Source organism: Delphinus delphis, chromosome 7, assembly GCF_949987515.2.
Source record: "Delphinus delphis chromosome 7, mDelDel1.2, whole genome shotgun sequence".
Classification (NCBI taxonomy): Eukaryota; Metazoa; Chordata; class Mammalia; order Artiodactyla; family Delphinidae; genus Delphinus; species Delphinus delphis.
In genome coordinates, this window is record NC_082689.1 from 30960386 (window position 1) to 30982629 (window position 22244).

The 22244-nt window shown below is 40.0% G+C and overlaps 1 protein-coding gene across 2 annotated transcripts in view; it reads right to left on the minus strand.

Annotated features, from left to right (window-relative positions):
• PARD3B (par-3 family cell polarity regulator beta) overlaps positions 1-22244 on the minus strand; it is a 1056812-nt gene that overhangs the window by 595843 nt on the left and 438725 nt on the right. For both annotated transcript variants that reach the window (XR_009520117.1, XM_060016243.1), the window contains exon 4: positions 1147-1256. Coding sequence is in view for 1 of the 2 variants with exons in the window: in XM_060016243.1 (XP_059872226.1) it covers positions 1147-1256 (110 nt within the window). In the remaining variant the exon portion in view is untranslated. The remainder of the gene's footprint in view (positions 1-1146; positions 1257-22244) is intronic.

The window sequence follows — 22244 nt, forward strand, 5'->3', positions numbered from 1 at the left end:
CATCTAAACTACTTTCGGGACACTCCCTTGCTTACCAAAAGAAACATGCCCAAATATTGCTGCAAACCTATGAGTAACTACCCCATGATTTATTATGGTGACTCCTACCTCACACACATTAACACTGGTTCTTGATAAGAATATTTTATACCAAACTGGGAGAATCCACTTAGCTCATTTAGCATCTCTACATACCAAAAATGTTGCTTTTTTTCTGAAGGCACTATACACAGTGAGACTTAAAATGGAGAAAAGACTCGCTTTTAGGAGACTTTTGAATATGGTTACATTATTGAAGATCACCTATTGCAGTGATACGCAGCCATTATCCAAAATCTAACTCTCAGGCTATTTCAGAGGATGAACCAAAATTACAAATCTTCAAAGCAACTCAGGACTTAGCAGAAAAATCTCACAGCTCCATATGGAAGGAGAGCATTGTCTCTTCAGGAAACTATTCTCCACTTAACTTCTCAATTCTAAGTAGAGTATTTATAGGTATACCTAGGTTTAAGCACTTTTGGTATATAATTTTATTTTTCCTTAATTTGAATGTTGAGATCTAGAAACCCAGTCCTGGTACCACATGTCTACGATACTGGTAGCCTGAAACTCTATCACCATTCGCCATGGTATGGCTTATGACTTCACAAAGCACTGGATTGTATTAACATACTGAAAATAGATAAACTATCTCGGAGCATTACGAAGGAGAAGGATGGGAAACCCAACAGTATAGTGCGCTGGTTAAGAGCATAGGTTCTGGAGCCAAACCACCTGGGTTAAATTCTTGGCTGTGCCACTTACTAGCTGTGACCTCTGACAAATCACTAAACCTCCTTCTGCCTCAATTTCATTTTCAGTGAAATGGAGACAAAAACACGTTTGTACTTTGATGTGGAAGCATAGATGACTTCATGTAAAGCCATTTTAACAGTGCTAGGCACAGAATTGGTGCTCTGTAAATAACAGCTATCACTATAACTATATACTAGCAATAGCTCATGCTACTTATTATTATAACTAACACTATGTATCCTACCAAAAGCTCTAATTCTCCACTTACTTAAGACGGCAAAGTCCCAGTTAGTTTATGGGTAAGGCGCTTTGATCTTTCATTAGGAATGCAAACGGCAGGATACCTACTGGAATAACAGGTTTCAGACTCTGGCCACTGGGGTGTGAAGCGCTTGGCCTGGCATCAGCAGGTGGGCTTGGCGCTGGGTCACTGCTTCTCCTCACCAGCAGCGGAGTGCCTGTAGGACAAAACAAGAGGTGAGAGGTCAAGAATGCCCTGGGGGGAAGAGAGGGCATGGTACAATGCAATTTAATTAAAAAGGTTTACAACATGCTTTTATGTAAAAACATTCTATTTCTAAGGATGCCTATAAATTAATCCATTTAATGATCTTTTGTCATCTATTTATAGAACGACACATGGAAACAAAATCTTTCAGCTCTCAGCCTTCCCCACTTGCATTTCAAAACAAGCCATTCTACTTAACAGAAAACTCTTAGGCAATGCAAAAGTTGACAGTGTACAACTGAAAACTGGTCCAGAAAATATATTTGAGTATTAAAATGAATGATTATCCAGCAGACAAGTGAAGAGGTTCACACAGTCAGTGCAATTTGCTATTCAGGAGAGCCAGAAGTATAGTTATTACTGCCATTTGGAGCTTCCCAACTCTTTTGAATGATGATACACACTGAAATAAATTACTTGCTGGGGTTATAGCATTAATGTCTATTTAAGAACACAAAGAGATGGTTTCATTCTCCTCCTTTTCTCCTAAAGTAGATAAAACTGATAAAGAAAATAAGTTAGTTCTTTTAAAAATATATCCTGATTTCTTTTTAATAATGAAAGCTTCCACTATTAAATATTTGAGTCAGTTATTAAATTCTGAAAACAGATCATACTATTAGAAAGTTCAAATGAAATTCAACCTTAGCAGAGAGGGTGGCCCAGCTACTCAGCCTGCAATTAGGCCGAAAAGAATTTGTTTCGTACACAATTGGTCACTATAGAAGAAACTCTCAGAAAATCTGTTTGTGACTTAACAATCGCTCTCTTATAAAAATTAACTTTCTATTTGTGTGCCTTTGGGGAAAAAAGAAACAGTGGAAATGCAATCCTCTGTTTATCAATATTCTAAAAGTAATTCCCCAACTCCCGAGCTATTACAGTTTAAAATAACATTTTTCATACCTCATTTTATATGGTACAGTTATAAAAAGTGAATCCATTTTAAAGTTATTTACAAATCTGATTTTTCTATGTGCTACAACATCCTTATTCTGTGAACAAAACATAGAATTGCTAATACTTTTCACCCTTATTCAGTTAGAAATTGATTCTTAAAAAATAACTTATAATAAGAAATGAATGTGCTACTGAGGAGGAAACACTATGCCAAAAGGTATTATAAAGCCCAAGTTCACATTCCATTATTTATTTTTTATTAATAGATACTTCACTACATTATTCCCCACCTCCATCTAAAACTTTTTAAGTATAGATGATTAACCATATCATGCTGGTTTCAAGTGTACAGAAGAGTGACTCAGCGTTTTTGCAGATTCTGTTCCATTATAGGTTATTACAAGCTACTGGGTATAATTCCCTGTTGTATACAGTATATCCTTGTTGCTTATCTATTAAATATATATTAGTGTGTATCTGTTAATCCCGTACCCCTTATTTGCTCCTCCCCACTTCCCTCTCTGCTTTGGTAACCACAAGTTTGTTTTCTATATCCATGAGTCTGTTTCTCTGTTGCATATACATTCAGTTGTATTATTTTAAAACATTTCTTAAGCAAGTGACATACCAATAGTTCTATGGTTGGCAATTATTCTCTGAAAGAAATATTAAAAACAAAAAAATAAGAGGAGTAAAAGTAAGAGAAAGTACCATAAAATCTTAGACAATAGAGTCCCAGTTCCACACCAATATGTTTCTCCCTCCTTCAGGTGATCTAAAGACTAAGCCTCTCAGGTTAAGCCCCTGAATTACCATCAACACAAAGTGAACCAGCCAGTCTAAACGCAATATCCTCAGAAGCAGCCCCATTGCCTTTAAAATTAAACAGAGAATGAGGCCAACTCCATGAAACTCTGGTTTGTTTCCAGAGTTTTAACCCAGACTAGTACACTGCAACAGTCAATAATATCAAATTGGAAAAAGACAAACAAATAAAAAACATGTTAAACCTGTATGGGATACCGAGGTCACAAAATACGTTGATTTAGAGGCACAGAAATAAATATTTCAGTGACTGACAATTTCAGTTACGTTGTTTTTTCAGCTGAGTCATGTACATATATACATATACATATATATATACACACATATACAGAATGTGTGTGTGTGTGTGTGTTGGTGAGGGGAAAGAGAAAAGGAGGGAGAAAGAAAGACATTATTCTTGGGTAACAAATACATTCTTCTCAAATAAGCCACACTATATAGTTTTCCTTCAACTCTAAAGACATGACTGACTCTTTACTTACTGTCAGTATCTGTTGTTTTAATAACAAAATGTTAAATTATTTAAAACATAATTTTATAATAGCATGTATTTGCATTTCTATAATCAATCAATATGCCACAGTATTATAGGGTGTCTCCCAGAAGATGACAGTTCAGTTTTGTACCAGTGGACCAACTATTTGGAAGATTAACAAACAAACAAACTGTAAAGCAGCTAGATCTTTTTTTTTTTTTAACTTTTTATTTTATATTGGAGTGTGGCCGATTAAAACAATGTTGCGATTGTTTCAGGTGCAGAGCAAAGTGATTCAGCCATACATATACATGTATCCATTCTCCCCCAAACTCCCCTCCCATCCAGGCTGCCACATAACATTAAGCAGAGTTCCCTGTGCTATACAGTAGGTCCTTGTTGGTTATCCATTTTAAATACAGCAGTGTGTACATGTCAATCTCAAACTCCCTAACTATCCCTTCCCCTGACCCTTCCCCTCTGGTAACCATAAATTCATTCTATAAGTCTGTGAGTCTGTTTCTGTTTTGTAAATAAGTTCATTTGTATCATTTATTTTTAGATTCCTCATATAAGGGATATCATACGATATTTCTCTTTCTCTGTCTGACTTACTTCACCCAGTATGATAATCTCTAGGTCCATCCATGTTGCTGTAAATGGCATTATTTCATTCTTTTTAATGGCTGAGTAATATTCCATTTGTATAGGTGTCCCACAACTTCTTTATCCATTCCTCTGGTGATGAACATTTAGGTTGTTTCCATATCTTGGCTATTGTAAAGAGCACTGGAATGAACACTGGGGTGCATGTATCCTTTCAGACCATTTTTTACTATATGCCCAGGAGTGTGATTGCTGGGTCATATGATAGCTCTATTTTTAGTTTTTCAAGGACCTCCATACTGTTCTCCATAGTGGCTGCACCAATTTACATTCCCACCAACAGTGTAGGGGGGTTCCCTTTTCTCCACACCCTCTCCAGCATTTATTGTTTGTGGACTTTTTTTTTTTTTTTTTTGTGGTACGCAGGCCGCTCACTGTTGTGGGCTCTCCCGTTACAGAGCACAGGCTCCAGACACGCAGGCTCAGCGGCCATGGTTCACGGGCCCAGCCACTCTGCGGCATGTGGGATCTTCCCGGACCGGGGCACGAACCTGTGTCCCCTGCATCGGCAGGCGGACTCTCAACCACTGTGCCACCAGGGAAGCCCATGTTTGTGGATTTTTTTGATGATGGCCATTTTGACAGGTGTGAGGTGATACCTCATTGTAGTATTGATTTGCATTTCTCTAATAATTAACAACATTGAGCATCTTTTCATGTGCCTCTTGGCCATCTGTATGTTGTTTTTAAACGTACTGCCAACTCATCAGGAATAAGTTTTTTTACCTCTACTTTTCTGTATTCCATACTTAAATGTGTCCTGTTGAGTCACTTAATTTCTCCTTGGCTGTCTCCAATGAGCACCTTTAAATAGGAACTGCTGTCTCAGAGAGTTTTAAACAACCTTTCACATGGTGATTTAAAATCTATTTTTTTTAATTTAATTTTTTTTTTTTTTGCGGTATGCGGGCCTCTCACTGTTGTGGCCTCTCCCGTTGCGCAGTGCAGGCTCAGCGCCCATGGCTCCTAGTCGCTCCGCGGCATGTGCGATCTTCCCAGACAGGGACAAGAACCCGTGTCCCTTGCATCGGCAGGCGGACTCTCAACCACTGCGCCACCAGGGAAGCCCAAAATCTAATTTTTAAATTCCAAGCCCCATCTGAAGGTGAGACTGAGTTATACTTTAAAGACAAGGAAAGATACATCCTACTGTATAAGAGAAAGTAATCAGAAGTACTGAAGATGATTTGGGCAAATCCTTGGATATATACATATAATAGGGTAAAAGGCACATCTGGCTGAAATGAGAGGGAGACAACTACATTTGGTTTTTGGAAACTCCTGGGGGTGGGGGACAAGGGGGTGTACATAAAATATAACCTCTGCACTGAAGGAGTTTATAACCTAACAGTAAAGATCAGACACTAAGAACTACAGTGTCGGGACAGTGGAGAGGACCTGGGCTTTGGAATCAAATAGACTGAACTTCACCTCTCCTTGCTCTGCGACACTGGACTGCTTTGTGATACAGTCTCATCATTTATAGCCTGATAATAACATCACATCACAGAATTAATGGAAAGCTGAAACAAAATAAGACATGCATGAAACATGGTACTGTCCAATACCTAATTTCACACAGGAACCACTTCCTCCCCACATATACACACATACACAAGAAAAAGGAGGTTATAGCACTTGCTAATGTTGTGAGCAGTGTTACCTTGTCTGCTCAAAAAAGCTGAACTCCTGAAAGTCAAGTGAATTTTCTTGGAATACTATGTAAATGAAAATCGTAAAACATAATTCTGTGTAAAATCAGGTGTAGCCTTAGAAGCTTACAAATCTAAGCTTCTAAGAAAAACATGATGAGGTAGAAAGGAAGTTCAAAAATGGGGAAAAAAATACTACCCATTGGTATTTTTCAGCTGAGAAAAGACGCATTAGATTTTAGAAGCAAAAGCCCTCAATTCAGCTCAAGGAACAGTATTATTCCTTGATATCATAGTTTAAAAGTCACTGGTTGCAGAGCCCAAATAAAATAAGAAATATTAAGACTAAAGCATAAAGTCTTATACAACTGCGTTATGTTTTCCCACTCAGTTAAATACTTGAGGCCCCACTATGCATCAGCCTACACAAGGGGTGGATGATATTAAGGTGAATAACCATGGTGCTTGTTCTAAGCATATCTTTTAAAGAAGGAGATGGGACAAGAACACTTCAGTATACAGAAAAGTAGGTCCCATTGTAGTGTTCCAGGGGAGTTAGGTATGGCTTATTGGAGAACCCAATAATGAAGGGAGCCCAGAGGAGGGTCACCGAAATCCAGTTTGGGGAAAAGAATTTTTAAAGAGGCACCAGCTAGTTAAAAGGCTCAGATTGGCACATCAATGAAACATGCAAGATATAAAGGCCAACACAAATTTAAGGTGTTATCTACATAAACAAAGGTGGCTGTCTCTTTGGTATAAATGGTGCACACACACACCCCTGGAGGGACTGCTTTCCCCGTTTAGAGGATGCGCTTGGGAAGAAATCAGCTCGAATGCCAGATGGTGTGTTATATATGAAATTCTGTTTGGGGGGTTTTGAAAGATGCCTCAGAAAGATAGGCAGTTATAGAGACTGGAACCAAGATCCAGAAGAATCATCATATCATGATGCAGTGGGCAGAGAAAACAAACAACGGGTTTAAACACGAGTCCCGTGTCAAACGTCACAAAGGCACAAGCTCTAAGTTGCAGGGTGAACAGGAGCAGGGATTTATTTAGGAATGGTTAATGATTCTCCTGAGCAAAATCAAACAGGCAGCTTGTCATCAACACTGATGCTATTTCATCCTAGGGTGATGGACACCGGGAAAGCTTTAGGGGGTCCCAGTTAAGACACTGACAAGGCATTCTGTGAGAAGTGGGAGGCCCCAAGCACGAAGAGGCTGGGAGAGCGATGTGAAGAAAGAGGGACTCAGCAGTCACAGGCAAAAATGGAGTAAGAAACTAGAGAAGGACACAGGAGAACTTAGCAATGACTAAGTTCATTGACTAAGTTCGATGACATACAAAGCAAAGGAGGGGGAGCGTCCGAAAGAAACCTAAAACCATTCTTACATTTCTTGCTTGAGGAAGAACAAGCAATAGGGAGGTTTTAGCAACTGTTATGATTTGTTTCAGAAAAACAACAACAACAGCAAAAAACAAAAACCATGAATCTTCGCCCACTGAAGGTTAGAATGATTTGCTTTTAATCTAAGATGTCTTGATATGCATGAGAAATTAAAGACTAGATTTTCGGGCCTTCATAAAGGTGAGTATGAAGTTCATACTGGAAATCATATTGGCTTTCAGAATGAGTGATGGGGACAAACACAAGGTAAACAAAGGAAAACAGGAAGAATCAGCACAGGCCTACGAATGGCACTGCATGCAAACTAATGAGAAAACCAGAATTTTTATTCCCAAAGAATCTTCAGAGGATTTTCAGAGTGTATCTAGAATGACGTGTGGTTAACAGAGACACAGAGGTGAGTCTAGAGGAGAGGTGGGGCGGAAGGGAGGAGAAAGGAACTGGAGTTGACACGATAAACTATTTTTGTGCAAAGAGGGGTAAAGGCTGGTCTTTGTAGAGATTCAGTTTTCCTTTGCTCTGACGGATTACTTCTGTGCTATTGAATTAGCAGGTCACCAAAACACCTAGTTTGAAGAAAGAAAACACACTCTCCTTCCAATGCTACTTACACTTAGGATAAATAACAAAACAAATATAGATGGGGGAAAAGGCTGTTGAAATACACCTCAACTGGTAAATATTTCACTTGATGAAAATACATTGCAGATGGTTAACATATTTAGGGACTTAAAAAGAGATAAAGAGCAAAAGAAATGCTCTGCCAGGTAAGCGATATTAGTAGTATATTAATAATATTAACAGGATGCATTAGCTGTATCTCGGTTTCATACAGTACATTTCCATAACAGACTTTGTACCTAGTCAGTACCTGGAAGAATGCCTTTTAATTATCTCGAACTTCAACACTTGTTGAATGCATCTGGCATTACAGTATGGAGATGTCCTTCAGATATACGGTGCAAAAAGAGCGAGTGTGAGGAAACCTGCCTTCTAAAGGTGGTCCTGGCACTACATGCCCCCCAGGAGACAGCTGAGTTGTACCTCGGAGTCCAAGTCCTCTGCGTTAACTAAGGAAGCATGTTGGATAAGCTATACCAAAGGCCCTTCCAGATCTGAAAAGAGACAGTTCTGTGAGTTATAGAGCCAATAAGGAAATTGAAGTCCAGAGAAATTAAATTCCTAAGTCTTTTGGACTTGATTTCTACTCCAGTTTTATCCACGTGACACTTTTCCATTGTGGGGTCACAACTTTACATGGGTGAGCTCATGGAAGTAAGGGGGATGATGTCTCTTCAATGTGGTAGCAATTCTCTTCATCGAAAAAGGTCAGCAGATGGAAAACTCGGATAGGAAGATAAAATGAAAGGGTGCTGGGAACTGAGTAACTAAAAGGCGAATACCAACCCATAGTCACATGGGCATATCTGGCAAGATGCTTGACTCCACTAGTCAAGGCCTACCAGCACCTCTCTCAGAGGGCATGGTCTCTCTTGTAAATGATTTAAATATCCTTTTCCTATTAACCCTCAAATACCTCAATTAAAAAAAAAGAGAGATTAGTGAAAGTGGTACATCATTTGCTTTTGGAGACAACTAGGGTGTGTGTGTGTGTGTGTGTGTGTGTGTGTGTGTGTGTGTGTGTGTGTGTGTGTGTGTGTGTGTGTGTGTGTGTGTGTTTCGTGGGCATGAGATAGGGTTTTTCCATTGATGCCTAACAAACTCCCCTTCACTGAAACCTATAAAACAGATCGGTAATGATATCAATAGCAACGCAATTTATGGTAAAGTACCGGAGAAGACATCACTTTCACTACAGGAGTGCCTGACCAGGTCTGGTGCCTGGCCTGTGATGAATGCAGCAGCTGTGACATGCTTTCCGACACCGTGATGGAAAAACCACATGAGAGAAACCAAGTCACATTTTAGCAGAATTTTAGCTGTCCAAATACTTTACTCTTAAATATCACTCCATTAGAAAAGAGACTCCCAGTATTGCCATTAAAGGAGCAAAGAAGTTCAAGTTGACTAACAGTGCTGTTTTTCTTTCATTTTGGATTGCGAACCCCCAGAAAAGCCTGTTCAACACACGATGGAACAAACACAAGCAATTCACACAACAGTCTAGCAACACAATAATTATGAACGAGCAGACACATGATAAGATATCTTTTAGTATTTGGAAAGCTGCTTAAAGAGGAGGGCCACTGCTATAAAAACAAGTGAGGGGGTTTGTAACTGACTTTTACCGGGAATTATACTTTTCTCTGAAGATTGTGATGCCTCCAATTGGAACTATATTGTTACCGCATTCCTGAGGGTATATGCGTTCTCTCCTATTGAAGTGTTCACATTTTATCCAGTTGATATATACAAATCTACAGTTTTTCCTATTGTTTAAACCACATCGCAGTATCAATTTTCTCATGCTATTGAAAGTCAGTTAATGCCAAGTCTTAGACGTGCACTACGTCTCAAGTGTTATATTAAGAACAATGACAAGCAATAAAAGGACAAAGCACACTGTATTTTGGCAACGCCGATGGAAGAAATTCAAAAGTGGTCATTTTAGGTTAAGAGTAAATTCAAATGATTTAAATAAAAGAACACTGCCAAGTTACAGTGAAGGTTCAACAGAAGCAAAGGCCCTGGTCTCTGAACGGTATACACTCTAGAAAAAGCACAAAACATTAACAAACAAATAAAGATACCTGAATTAATGACTCCAACTAAAGGCTCCAGAATCATAGAGGTGAATGGAAGGGATGTGAGACATGCAACATGAACCACCCATTTCTTGTTCTGGCATTCAAGGACCTAATGGGTTTCCCCCAGTCTACCTCTCAGATTACATCTTGCACTGCATTTTTTGCCATGCAGTATCCGCCAAACGGGACTACGTGTCATTGCCTACGAACGTCTTGCAGACTCTGACCTCAGCGTGCATGCTGCTTCTACCCCCTAAATTATCATTCTCTACTACTGCAATCAGTTGTAATCCTGTCCATCCTTGAAGGTATAAAGATCTCTACTTCCTTGTAACATCTAGATACAGATTTGCTGGGGGGGCTAATGAAGCCTAACTTCAGGGGCCCTCACAAGCTCCCAGGTAGAACCTTAGCAACATGAGCACATGATTAGATGACTTTGTAAATTTTACCTAAGTAAATAGCTTAATTGCAATAGGTTAATTCTGTTATCTCTTTCAACTCTGATGTCCCCTCCAGCATACTGTCCCTTCTGCTGGGTGAACTTAGAGTGGTCAAGAACATTTCCAGATTCAGTTAAGTGAGTTGAAGATACATTTCATCAGAATAAAGTGGACTATATATATTTGTGTGGTTTATAGACACTTCTATGTATAGTTCTATGCCGGTCCTCTTGGAGGAATATAGGTATATCCCTCTTACCCACTATGTTGGTTTATCCAGCTTCACGATACAAAAGTACAAGGCCAGGTGACATAATGAAATGACTGGGCTCTTTTTGCACCCAGCATTGGAAGAGTGTGGGTGCTGGAAGATAAGACTTGAAATGTATAAAGCCAGGAGCTAGTCTAAGGAAAATTCACTCACTCCATGTACAAAATTATATGTAATTCAGTAATCAGATAATTCAGTTCTCACTGATATCTTGACAAATGGGAAGTCCTCTTCTATATGGAATATATTTGAAAACGTAGCATAGAATTAAAATTCCTATGCTAGCAAGACACAAACCTGTAGCCATTTCACAGATTATAAGAATGTATGTGTGCAGCCCCATGTTTATATATCACATATACTATTTAAACAAAAAACATTATTACCATACTACAGCCAAGACTGAATTCTGTTTATTCAGTGTATAAAAAAATCTTACACATGAAGAGATTATTAAAGATTATGCAGTCAAAACTGTAGAAAAAAGTTATCTTAAGCATTAATTAAGATACAGTCAATTAATATATCATTAATAAAATATTTTTTCATATTTTCAGACATCTTTAGTATATTAGCTTTATTAATTTTTCAAAAAATGTTGGAATTTTTTCTCATTTTGAATTAGCAGTCATTTATACTTTTGTATGTAAAATCTATGTTCCTTTTCTTAAATAGTAATCTCCCCAAGTTTCATACCTGAGAGTCCTACAAAATGTGGATCTGCTTCTGTGCTTTTTTAGGGTATATCACATCCTGTTTTGTCTTATCTGTAACGGTGTATTTTTTCTTGTCTCCCCTTAATTTATTCATTGAATGCTTAAAATATACTAGGCAGTCTTCTAGGCATTCTGGATACAACAGCACACAACACACAAAGGTCTTAATCTTGTAGTGCTTGTAAATAGCTGAAGGAAGGCAGATAATAAACACGTACACAAATAAATGTGGGCATTTAAGACAGATAGGGATAAAGCAAGTTCTTAAACAGGGATATGAGCGAGAGAGAGAAAGTGATGGTGGGGGGAGAGTAAGGTAGGGCAACATTACATTGTAAGCTCTTTGAGAGCAAGCAATTCGCCCCAGTCAATCACTTAGGATCCCTAGCAGAGTGGGTACTTAACAGATGCCTGCTGAATTGAACTAAACACAGTAAGAGGAACAAAGATCAACCTCTAAATTCAGAAATCTATGGATTCTGAAATGTCTCAGTCAAGGGAATTTTTTTGGGTCCTGAAAAGGGTCTATGCCCCCAATAAGTAAATAAATTGCTACTGTCACGTTTGTTTCACTCCACCTAACACTTTTTTTCTTCAGCATCAACATTTATTTTAAAACAAACACTATCACACTAATGCAGCATATGTTATCACCCTTGCAACTTAATGATTAATGAGCATAAAAGTGACATCAACACCAATGTTAAATAATTCCAGTAGGGGCTCTAAAATATTAACTACAATCTTATCAGTTACTGTAGCTTACAAAGGGATCTATTGCCTGCTGATCTTTCAGTTCTCTCTAGTTTACAGTCTTAACATCCTTTATATTTATGAATAATCTATATTCGTAAGATTTATGGCAACCTATGGAAGAGGTAGAAGGAAAATAGTCGAGTTTACTTGAAAAGATTCTTTGGGAGAGTTGATTTCTAAACAGAATTTTGAAATGTGTAACATATATGAATTGATAAACTGGTATAAAATGATGACTCAGATATTTATAGTAGGCAGAGGGGCATATGATTTTAGAGGCCAGAGATGGACATCCTTGCACAGGTACTGATAATATTTGCTCAGCTAGAAAACAGGCATGATCCAAGTAAGTAGAGGTGAAAGTGACTGAGTGATCTGGTTAGAAGAACATTACTAGAAGGTCTTAAAATGGGAGAGTTTTACTTTAATCTCACTTGAATAACACTGTGGCTTCCAAAGGGAGACCATCCACAGCATTTTTTTTTAAGTGTTGAAGAACTGATTAAAATACATTTTGGAAAGACATTTGTAGATTATAAATATATGAGACATGTTGACTAAAAGATTAAGCGGAGTTATCTTTTCCAAATGGTTTCTTTAGTAATTCCCCTATAAAAACCATAAAGTGTATTTGGATATGTGTCCAGTGGAGGAGGTTTGGACTTGGAAGGACTGTTTGATTCAGCGTGGAGCACATTTGGGATGGTTCATTAGGGAAGTGATGTTGGTCTGTAGGAAGTGTTTATGGAACCTTTCTTTTGTCCTAGATTTTAGGCCACAGCTCCCACTGAGTTGAGAACAGCCTCTGAAAGTCTACTTCACTAGTTCCTTACAAGATGAGGAAGGGGAAAATCAAGCAGTGCCTTCAGGCCGTTGAGCTGCAGTTGCAAACAATTACTGGCAACATCAAGGTACCAAATTCAAATCACCAAGTCCTTCATGATAGATGAGAAACATCCATAAGTCAGGTTAAGGCATTCTGGGCACAAATCTATATGATTTATCAGCTGCATTTGAAACCTCTGATCATCACATTTGATTGGAGCATTCAAAGTCCCTGGAAGGACTGGAAAAAGTCGGGCATGATGGAGCCACTGTTATCTCTTAGGAACACTCAAAAGATGGTTTTATGCCAATGCCTCTATGCCCCAAATGCTGTCTTCTGTGTCGTAGCAAAGGGACCTAATGCCTCTCAGGGCCTTAATTCCTCTGATGGGGAAGGCATGGTTTCTACTTAATAGCACTTAAGATTCTAAACAAGAGTCAATCAACTGAAGCTCAGTCCAGAAAACACAGAAACTGGGCTCCCCTGACAGGGAACAGGTCTAATAAAAGTGCCAGAGGAAAATCTGACTTTCTCCTGTCTTGTCTTGCATGGGGACTTTTCCAACATTTGTGACTGTGGTTTGAGACCTCCCTTGCTGACACACAGCTACTCCTGGAGCCCAGGGATCAGCAGTGACCTCAGGTACCTTTTACCTTATGCATCCAGTAGGCAAGGGGTCATATTCTACTCATGATGTGGAACTGGCCCCAGCTGTCCAAACCTTTGTGACTTCACATTAGATGATGGAAATCTAATCCACCCAGGTGTTTCATATGGCTGCTGTCTTGTTACTAAATAGGTCCATTACACCAGCAGACTTATTCACCCAGCGGCATAGTGAGGCAATGATCCACGGATCATTACTGACTTTTCTGTGTAACTCCTAACAACAGATTCAACATGCATCAAAATTCAAAGACCGGGCTTCCCTGGTGGCGCAGTGGTTGAGAGTCCGCCTGCTAATGCAGGGGACACGGATTCGTGCCCTGGTCCAGGAAGATCCCACATGCTGCGGAGCGGCTGGGCCCGTGAGCCATGGCCGCTGAGCCTGCGCGTCCGGAGCCTGTGCTCCGCAACAGGAGAGGCCACAACAGTGAGAGGCCCACGTACCGCAAAAAAAAAAAAAAAAAAAAAAAAAAATCAAAGGCCACAGGTACAAAACTAGATTATGTTTCTATGATTCTTCAAGAGAAGGGGCAAACTATTCTTGCTAACAGCATTAAAGCTCTAGTTTTCAAGGGAAAGATGTTTGAACACAGGGCCTGCTATCCTAAGAATGGGAAATACAGAGTTCGGTTTGAACTTAAAATATTTTCTACAAATGGAATTTTGAGAGTCACAGTAATGACTGGGTTTCAGTCAATTAAAAGAATAGGCCAGGGACTTCCCTGGTGGTGCAGTGGTTAAGAATCCACCTGCCAATGCAGGGGACACAGGTTCGATCCCTGGTCTGGGAAGATCTCACATGCCTCAGAGCAATTTAGCCCGCGCCACAACTACTGAGCCTGCGCTCTAGAGCCCATGAGCCACAACTACTGAGCCCGCATGCCTAGAGCCTGTGCTCCACAACAAGAGAAGCCACTGCAATGAGAAGCCCGCACACTACAATGAAGAGTAGCCCCTGCTCGCTGCAACTAGAGAAAGCCCGTGTGCAGCAATGAAGACCCAACACAGCCAAAAATAAATAAATTAAAAACAAATTTTTTTAAAAGAATAGGCCAAAGATTGAATATCTATGACTATTATAAGTGACAGAACAAGTAAGTTTTTAACACTTTTTTTTTTTGCACAAGTCCTAGGAATAAACCAAATTATGCCAGAATGTGAAATGTTTATTAACTTGAAGGTGATACCTGTTTTACCCAGCTTATGTCACAAGCCCATTATATCCATAAGTACTGCATTATATTAGGTTAGTATTTATTATAACTGAAGAGCATCAAATAGACAATAATGATAAAAAGTCACAGAATAGCAAATTAAAGCATAATCTACCAAGATCGGAGGGAATCTGATAACAAAACTTAACATAGACCTCCAACCTATGAAAAGCATTAACTTGCAGGTGCTGATAAGAGGCCAGTATCTAAATCAGCCAGTATTTGAACTTGTCAAATGGCTCCTGAGACAAGCCTCCATTAATTTGAGAGGAAGGGTCATAATCTCATCTCCAGGTCTTCTCAGGGCAAGCAAACCAATACACAGTGCTGTTTTCCAAAAACGCTGACACAGAAAAGGAGGAACTGCCCTTATAAGCTATACATGGAAGGACACTATCAGAACTGTCTTCGTACTGTGCTTGTCTAGGTCATCCAATACTATGTTATGTAGCTAGATTAGAAAACATACACATGTGTACACATGCAGGTTGCTTCCACAGATGAGGTATTTGGGCCTCAAAATGAAATAGGATGACTGCTCAGCTATGCTGGTGGCATTGCTAAATCATTTAATGTGTTTCTTCCATGTACACAGCTATACAGGATGTATGATGGGTATCTTTCCAGTTTGTGACTGTCTTTGGCTGTATTCTTGAAGACTATCCAACATTTTTACAAAAGGCCTGTGATACTCCTTGTCCATAGCTCCTGGGCATTTTCAAAAGTAGCTTTTAAATGGCCTTTGAATAGAAAACCCATCAATTTCAGACTAGACTTACACACCACAATAAAAAGACTTATTACCCAGCAAATGTTGGATTCTTAGCAAAGCATATGAGAACACATTTTAGCAAGGGGTAAGGAAACACACTCTCCCTCTGAATGGGAACAGCAGCAAAGTCACACTACAAAGGGTAATACATACTAAGATGGGAGGAATCTGTGATCACGAAGCAATCTACCACAGCCTATATACTAATTTCATAAGCCTTTATGTTCAGAATACAGATTTCATAAACCCTTATGTTTAGAATAGATTTCGTTTCCTATCTAAAACAAACATATGGTATCAAACAGTCTTTTAACGCTCAGATTTAAATTAGTTTTAAAGAGATAAAAAGACTGAAATAGTTCTGCTATTTGAGCACACTTAACGATGGCAATATTTATATAAACATATTGGCAAAGGAAATGGTAAGTTCCCTACATCTCAGTGGGCCCATGGTTTCATTTTAGAAGCAACACATTTACCTAAAACGTTCACAACGTTGTGTACAAATATGGTGGACTGAATGACTATGAGACCTACATCTGCTAACTTTCCATCATTCAAAACAATTTAATTCTATATGACAATGGCCCTCCCACAGTACACAGACTGTTTGTCAATGACAGCATTTTTTATTTGTGTACCACATGGTCACTGCTAGTTTTGGGCAAATATTCAACAAAGAGCCAGTAGAGTTCAGGTTGCTTTCTCTGAAATCCATCTCAGGAAAATCTCTTGATCCTTGAAAGCAGGATTTTCTGACTATGTAGGATACAACTCATTCACGAGTCTTAAAATCAATTTAAGGGTCATAATCAGCATTTCAAATCATGGATGGTAGAGAAAATAACAGATTGTGTTACACATAGTAAAGCTATGCTTTGTTTTATAGAAGAGTTATACCACATGTGTTTGCTGGGTTGCAATGTAAAATGTTTTTTTTTTTTTTTTTTTTGCTTTGAGTCATGGTCAAAATTACTTGAAAGAAAAAAACCTCTAAATCGGACTGACTTGGGAAGTCTCTGGGGGATTACAAACTCCTTAAGGAAACACATCTAGCCCAGGAGTGAGTCTGATAACCTACTTCTAGAGTCCGTCTGTTTTTGGAGGTTTATATCTTGTTTAACATTTATTTTCTATAGGCATTTACTGGAAACTTGCTAAGTTCTAGGAACTGTGCTAAATCCTGTGGAAACAAAGATGACAATGACATAGTCCTTGACCCCCAAAGGTTCTGGAGAGACTGACCTGTACACAATAATGTATGAGGCAATGTCACTAAAGATATCCAAGCAGTCACTGCAAAGTGCTGTAGGAGCCAAGAGGCAGAACCATAATAATTGCTGCTGGAGAGGTCTTCCCAGGAGATGTGACATTTTATAAGTAATCTCTTAGTGGGTATTCACCCACCCATCCATGAATGCATGCATCTCCTACTATGTTCAAGGCACTGAAGTAGAAGTTGGGAAAAAACTTAGAGGAATAAGACAAGGGCACCGCCTGAGATGAGCTCCCAGCCCATAGGAAAGGAGACTCACAGGACAGGGTAAGAAGAGTAAGAGAGGTGGTGGGGACCAGGCAGGGACGCTGCAGAGCAGGAGGGGTTACCTCTGCCTCTGGAAGAAAAGAACGCCCCCGACAGGAGGCGCTGTGAGCGGTGGTGGAGGATGGTAGATAGTGGAGGAATGCTCTGATACCTGAAGCAAAGCTGGTTCATATTTTAGACACAGCAAAACAAGGAGAACCAAGTACACACGTATGCGTGAACATTTTTTTTTTTCTTGCGGTACGCGGGCCTCTCGCTGTTGTGGCCTCTCCCATTGCGGAGCACAGGCTCCGGACGCGCAGGCTCAGCGGCCATGGCTCACGGGCCCAGCCGCTCCGCGGCATGTGGGATCTTCCCGGACCGGGGCACGAACCCGTGTCCCTTTGCATCGGCAGGCGGACTCTCAACCACTGGGCCACCAGGGAAGCCCCTGCGTGAACATTTTTAAAGCTAAATACCAAACCCCTAGGCAGAAGCTGGGATAGGGGCTAGTACTCTGCCACTGGAGGCTGGGCTTCAAAGAGGCGGCAACAGGGACATAAAGTAAATCAGATTTTAGCACTATCCTGCTTCCAGCCCTCATTTCTCCATTAGAATAAAATTAACTCCTTCCCAAGACCTACAAGACTCTAGGTGATCTGGCCTTTTCTCTCACCGGACTCCCCTTCTCCTTGCTCACTACACTCCAGGCACCTGGCCTCCTTTATGGCTCTGCATCTTCCCTGATGCATCCAGACTGCCCTAGAGCCTTTGCGCTAGCTGATCCCTCTGTTCTGAACACTCCCTCTCCTCTAAGAGCAGTCCTCTCAGAGTTCCTTTAATTTGTTTAATTTTCTTTGTTGCAATGACATTATCATTTGTTTACATGTATAATTACTGACTCAGCCAGGATGGAAGCTTTTTGAGAGCAGAGGCTTGTACAGCTTTTTACCGCTGTATGCCCAGACTCTAGCATACTGTGGGTACTGCATGGACGCCTGTTAAATTAAGTCAATAATCCAGAGTTGGGACAGGTGTCGGTTGAGAAATCATGCAGGGATATACGTGAGCCCGAACCAGGATACACAGAATTAAATGAAGTATCAGAAATTCCAGTTGCTGATTCAACTTATGAGGTCAGACAGATACAAAGCATATGTGTGTCGAGGGACGGGAGAGGGGGCACCCTTGGATCTCAGAGACGGGCTGGTATTAAACCCAGAGACACTCTTGGCTTTTTACATGTCTGCTCAACAATAATCCAGACCACGGATCCAGCTGCATGGATACAGAAAAACCAATACCATGACATCTCGTTGCTGATTCTCAAGTGTGTACATAGTTAAACCAAGGCAGGGAATCTGGAAACCAGGCTTCCCGAGAGAACACTGTGGCACAAATTCTCTCAACAGTCCCAGAGTATCACTTCAGAAAAAAAACAACAGAGCATTTATTCCAATTTCTTCTCCAAGGGACTGGTGGGAGACAACTCCTTCAGGATAATAAAGGCCACCCATGATGTTAGCGGCAAGCTTTCTAGCCCAAGGAAAGGGCACTGGACATATGTCAAACGGGCAGGTCTGCAGGAGAAATGCTGACATTTCTGGCAATGACAGCAGTCCAAAAGGAAAACACAGCCCCAGTAATTCCGTCTAATGGTTGCTGTGAATCACCCTGATTATGAGCCACAAGCATGCAATCACTGGCATACAGGGACTCCTGACAAATGGCCGTGAGCAGTTTGCCTTTGCTATCTAAGTGTCGCAGACTGAACACACTCTTGCCCGACCTAACTCGGCATTAATAACTGAATCACAGCCTGTGGAAGCTCAATATTCCGCCGCTGGGGAGAAGATAAACAGCAGCAAAACAAAGATGCAGCCCTTTTTAGTGCTGCTGGCTCAACCAAATGCATTTAATCTTTCTCCTGCATCTAAAATGTCTGTCATTTTCTCTTGGTGGAATGAATGATATTTAAACACTCCTGCAGAAAGCCAGTTTCTTGAAGTCTTCTCCACATCCCAAGTGGCAAACGGAATAAAAAGACTTGGCCACACTCAGCATCACAGGATGCAAATCATCAGGTTGCTGGAGGCCATGCTGCCCATGGTTCCACTACCAGAGAGGACCACATGACCATTAGTGATAGCACCTACCTATAGCCCTGAGATATACAACTCATTTCTCTGGTATAAGATATGCAAAATCTGCCCCGGAAACAAATGATATACTTCATTAACTATCATGGTATGAACATATTATATATCTATAGGGAAATTACCCATATTAAATGGTTTCTTCTCACCTTGGTCTAGCATAACAAGGAATTAATTAAGATGTCTTATCAGAAAGAGTTGATCAGATGCCCACTTCACCACCACCTCCATGACCACAGCTAGTACGTGCTACCATTTGTGGGAAAAATAATCACAGCTAAACTTCATCAAGGGCTACCAAGCATCAGGCACAATTCTAAGTGCTTTGCTTGTCTTCACAGCTATTCAAGCAATTCAAAGCTTGAGGATGTCTTTTACCTCACTGCATAGCTAAGGAAACAGAGAAGGTTGGTCCTGCTCACACACCTAATATATGGTAAAATGAGATTCAAACCCAAGCAGATGCCTTTGAAAGCCTGCACTCCTATCCCCATGCACAGTGCAGCCTGCCAAGGAGGCTCCTGTGAACAGATTCTGCCGGACCAAAGTCCTAGAGATGCTAATGGAAATCCACACTTGCTTTCTTAAGGAAAGACATTCAGTCTTACTAATAACCTGAATGGTTGAGTCCATTAATATAAGTGTTAAAGGAGGAAAACCTAAAACCCTCAATTATATTTAATTCAAGTTGCCGAAGAAATATCACTCTATAGAACGCCCTTTCACAATTTTTTCTGGTTGCAGTACAGCATGGAGCGTCTAGATATATAGCTGGAGTGCCATAATTAGGGCGCTTGGGAACTGGGAACATGGTCAGGCTCATCGTAATCTCAGTCCAAAATGAAAAAGGTCACTGCTACTAAAAATAAATAAATACATGAAAATAAGGCAGATGAATTGGGGAAGGTATAGGTACCAAGAAAGATGCAAACTCAGTGATCATGGTTACCAGAGGCAACTTTCCTTAGCTTTCCCTTTCTTCCATTTCCTTTGCTGGGAGGCCAAAGGTGGGGACCTATCTAAGCAGCATTGCTACCGTGTACAATTATTATTTTAATCGACATTGTGCTGTGTTAATGAGTGCCAACCATGTGCCAGATGGTGTTGAAAACAAAGCCTTCTCTGCAATCCCTCCCAGTGGGATCACCACCTCTCTTCTCTGTGAAAGCGATCACAAATGTGGTAATGAGCTAACTCCGATGCAACCGAACTTCTAATCCCCCCGACACTTTCTGATTGGGCACCGCACCAAGACTTGGCATAGAAAAGGCACCTGGAGTGCTGTCGGATGATCTCTTCAGGGATAATGGACCAGGGAACCGAGCCTGTAATGATTTCATATCAGTTTGTTCAAGTTCAGTTGCTATTAATTGGGTTCAAGTTCAGCTCCAGTTCACACAATCTAAATAAATAGCTGTTGAAACCAGCTTAGTGCCTGGCACAGTATGTATCTTTGTAACTAACAAGAAGCAAGCAAAAGAGAAAGATGTAGAGGGACGCCTTGCATGGATGTTGTCTGGTGTATTCAGTCTGCCTGGCAGACTTGTGAAGTAAAGGGGCGGGGGGACAACCGTGTTCTGGCTTGTTACAATTGTGCATGGCTATGTTGCTCAACAAATGACAATATTCTGAAGAACTGAGCCTGCAAACCATTTTAAATGCAGTAAAACTTGCACATAATTCTTGAGAACTACAGGCAAAACGCTGACTCAAAGTCAACATGGTCTGAAATCTGGTCTTCCTCTGTACTTTCCACCCACCCTGGTAATTCTAAGATGTTAATTCTATTGTCATCTAAGTAAAGTTTAAAAAGAAATGTTTTAAGACAAAATCATTGTTAAACAGAGTAAAGGAGCAATATCTCGGAGGAAAAAAATCTATTTAAAAATAGGGCTTTGCATATTTTATGGGAAAAATCAATCCAAAATCTATTTTGTGCTAGTCCATTAAGATTCACTCTAAGTCGGTTTCACTAGAATGAAATTTAAAATACATTTCTAAAGTTCATTTGTAGGAAATTTTGAATGGAGGCATTTTCCAATTCAATGTTGGCTGGCAAATTCTGATTTCTGTTAGAATTCAGGCATAGATACTGTGTATAAAAGTGAACTGGTTTGAGAAGAGACTGGCATGGTTATTTAATAAAGTAATAGAATTATATATTGAAGACAATATGTTCAGGTAATATTAGACAGGATATATAATAACCACTTTTTCTCACACAGGAATATACCATTTAAAATTTAACTCTTTTAATTCGACTAAGGTCATTAGGCTCATTTTATTATATACTTACATTGTTCATCTAAACAATAAAATGAGCAGGTGACTACTAAAGACAGCACATTATGGAAATAAGGATAATACAAATAAAGGTTTGAATTTATATGAAAAGGTAACTTCTGATATTTTGAATTTTCTTTTTTGTTTTATTTTCTCAAAATGAAAGCAAAAGGAGTTTGATCAGGTAGAAGAATTTGGCACTCTAACAATGCACCTTAGGTAAAATATACAGAAAAAAAGTGTGCTATGGAATCAAAAGGACCCTAATTCCTGTGTTTCTACCATTTACCTCATGTATGAGTAGGTCAAGTCCCTTAACTTCCTTGAGTCTCAGTTTCCTCATATTTAAGGTAAGGATTAGAGCTTCCCTGGTGGCGCAGTGGTTGAGAGTCCGCCTGCCGATGCAGGGGACACGGGTTCGTGCCCCGGTCCGGGAAGATCCCATATGCCTCCGAGCGGCTGGGCCCGTGAGCCATGGCCGCTGAGCCTGAGCATCCAGAGCCTGTGCTCCGCAACGGGAGAGGCCACAACAGTGAGAGGCCCGCGTACCGCAAAAAAAAAAAAAAAAAGAATAGAAATAGAAAAAAATAAAGTAAGGGTTAAAAGTAAAGGCACAGGGTCAATGAAAAGAATGAGCAAGTAAATGTATATTAATGTCTGGCATAATGCCTAT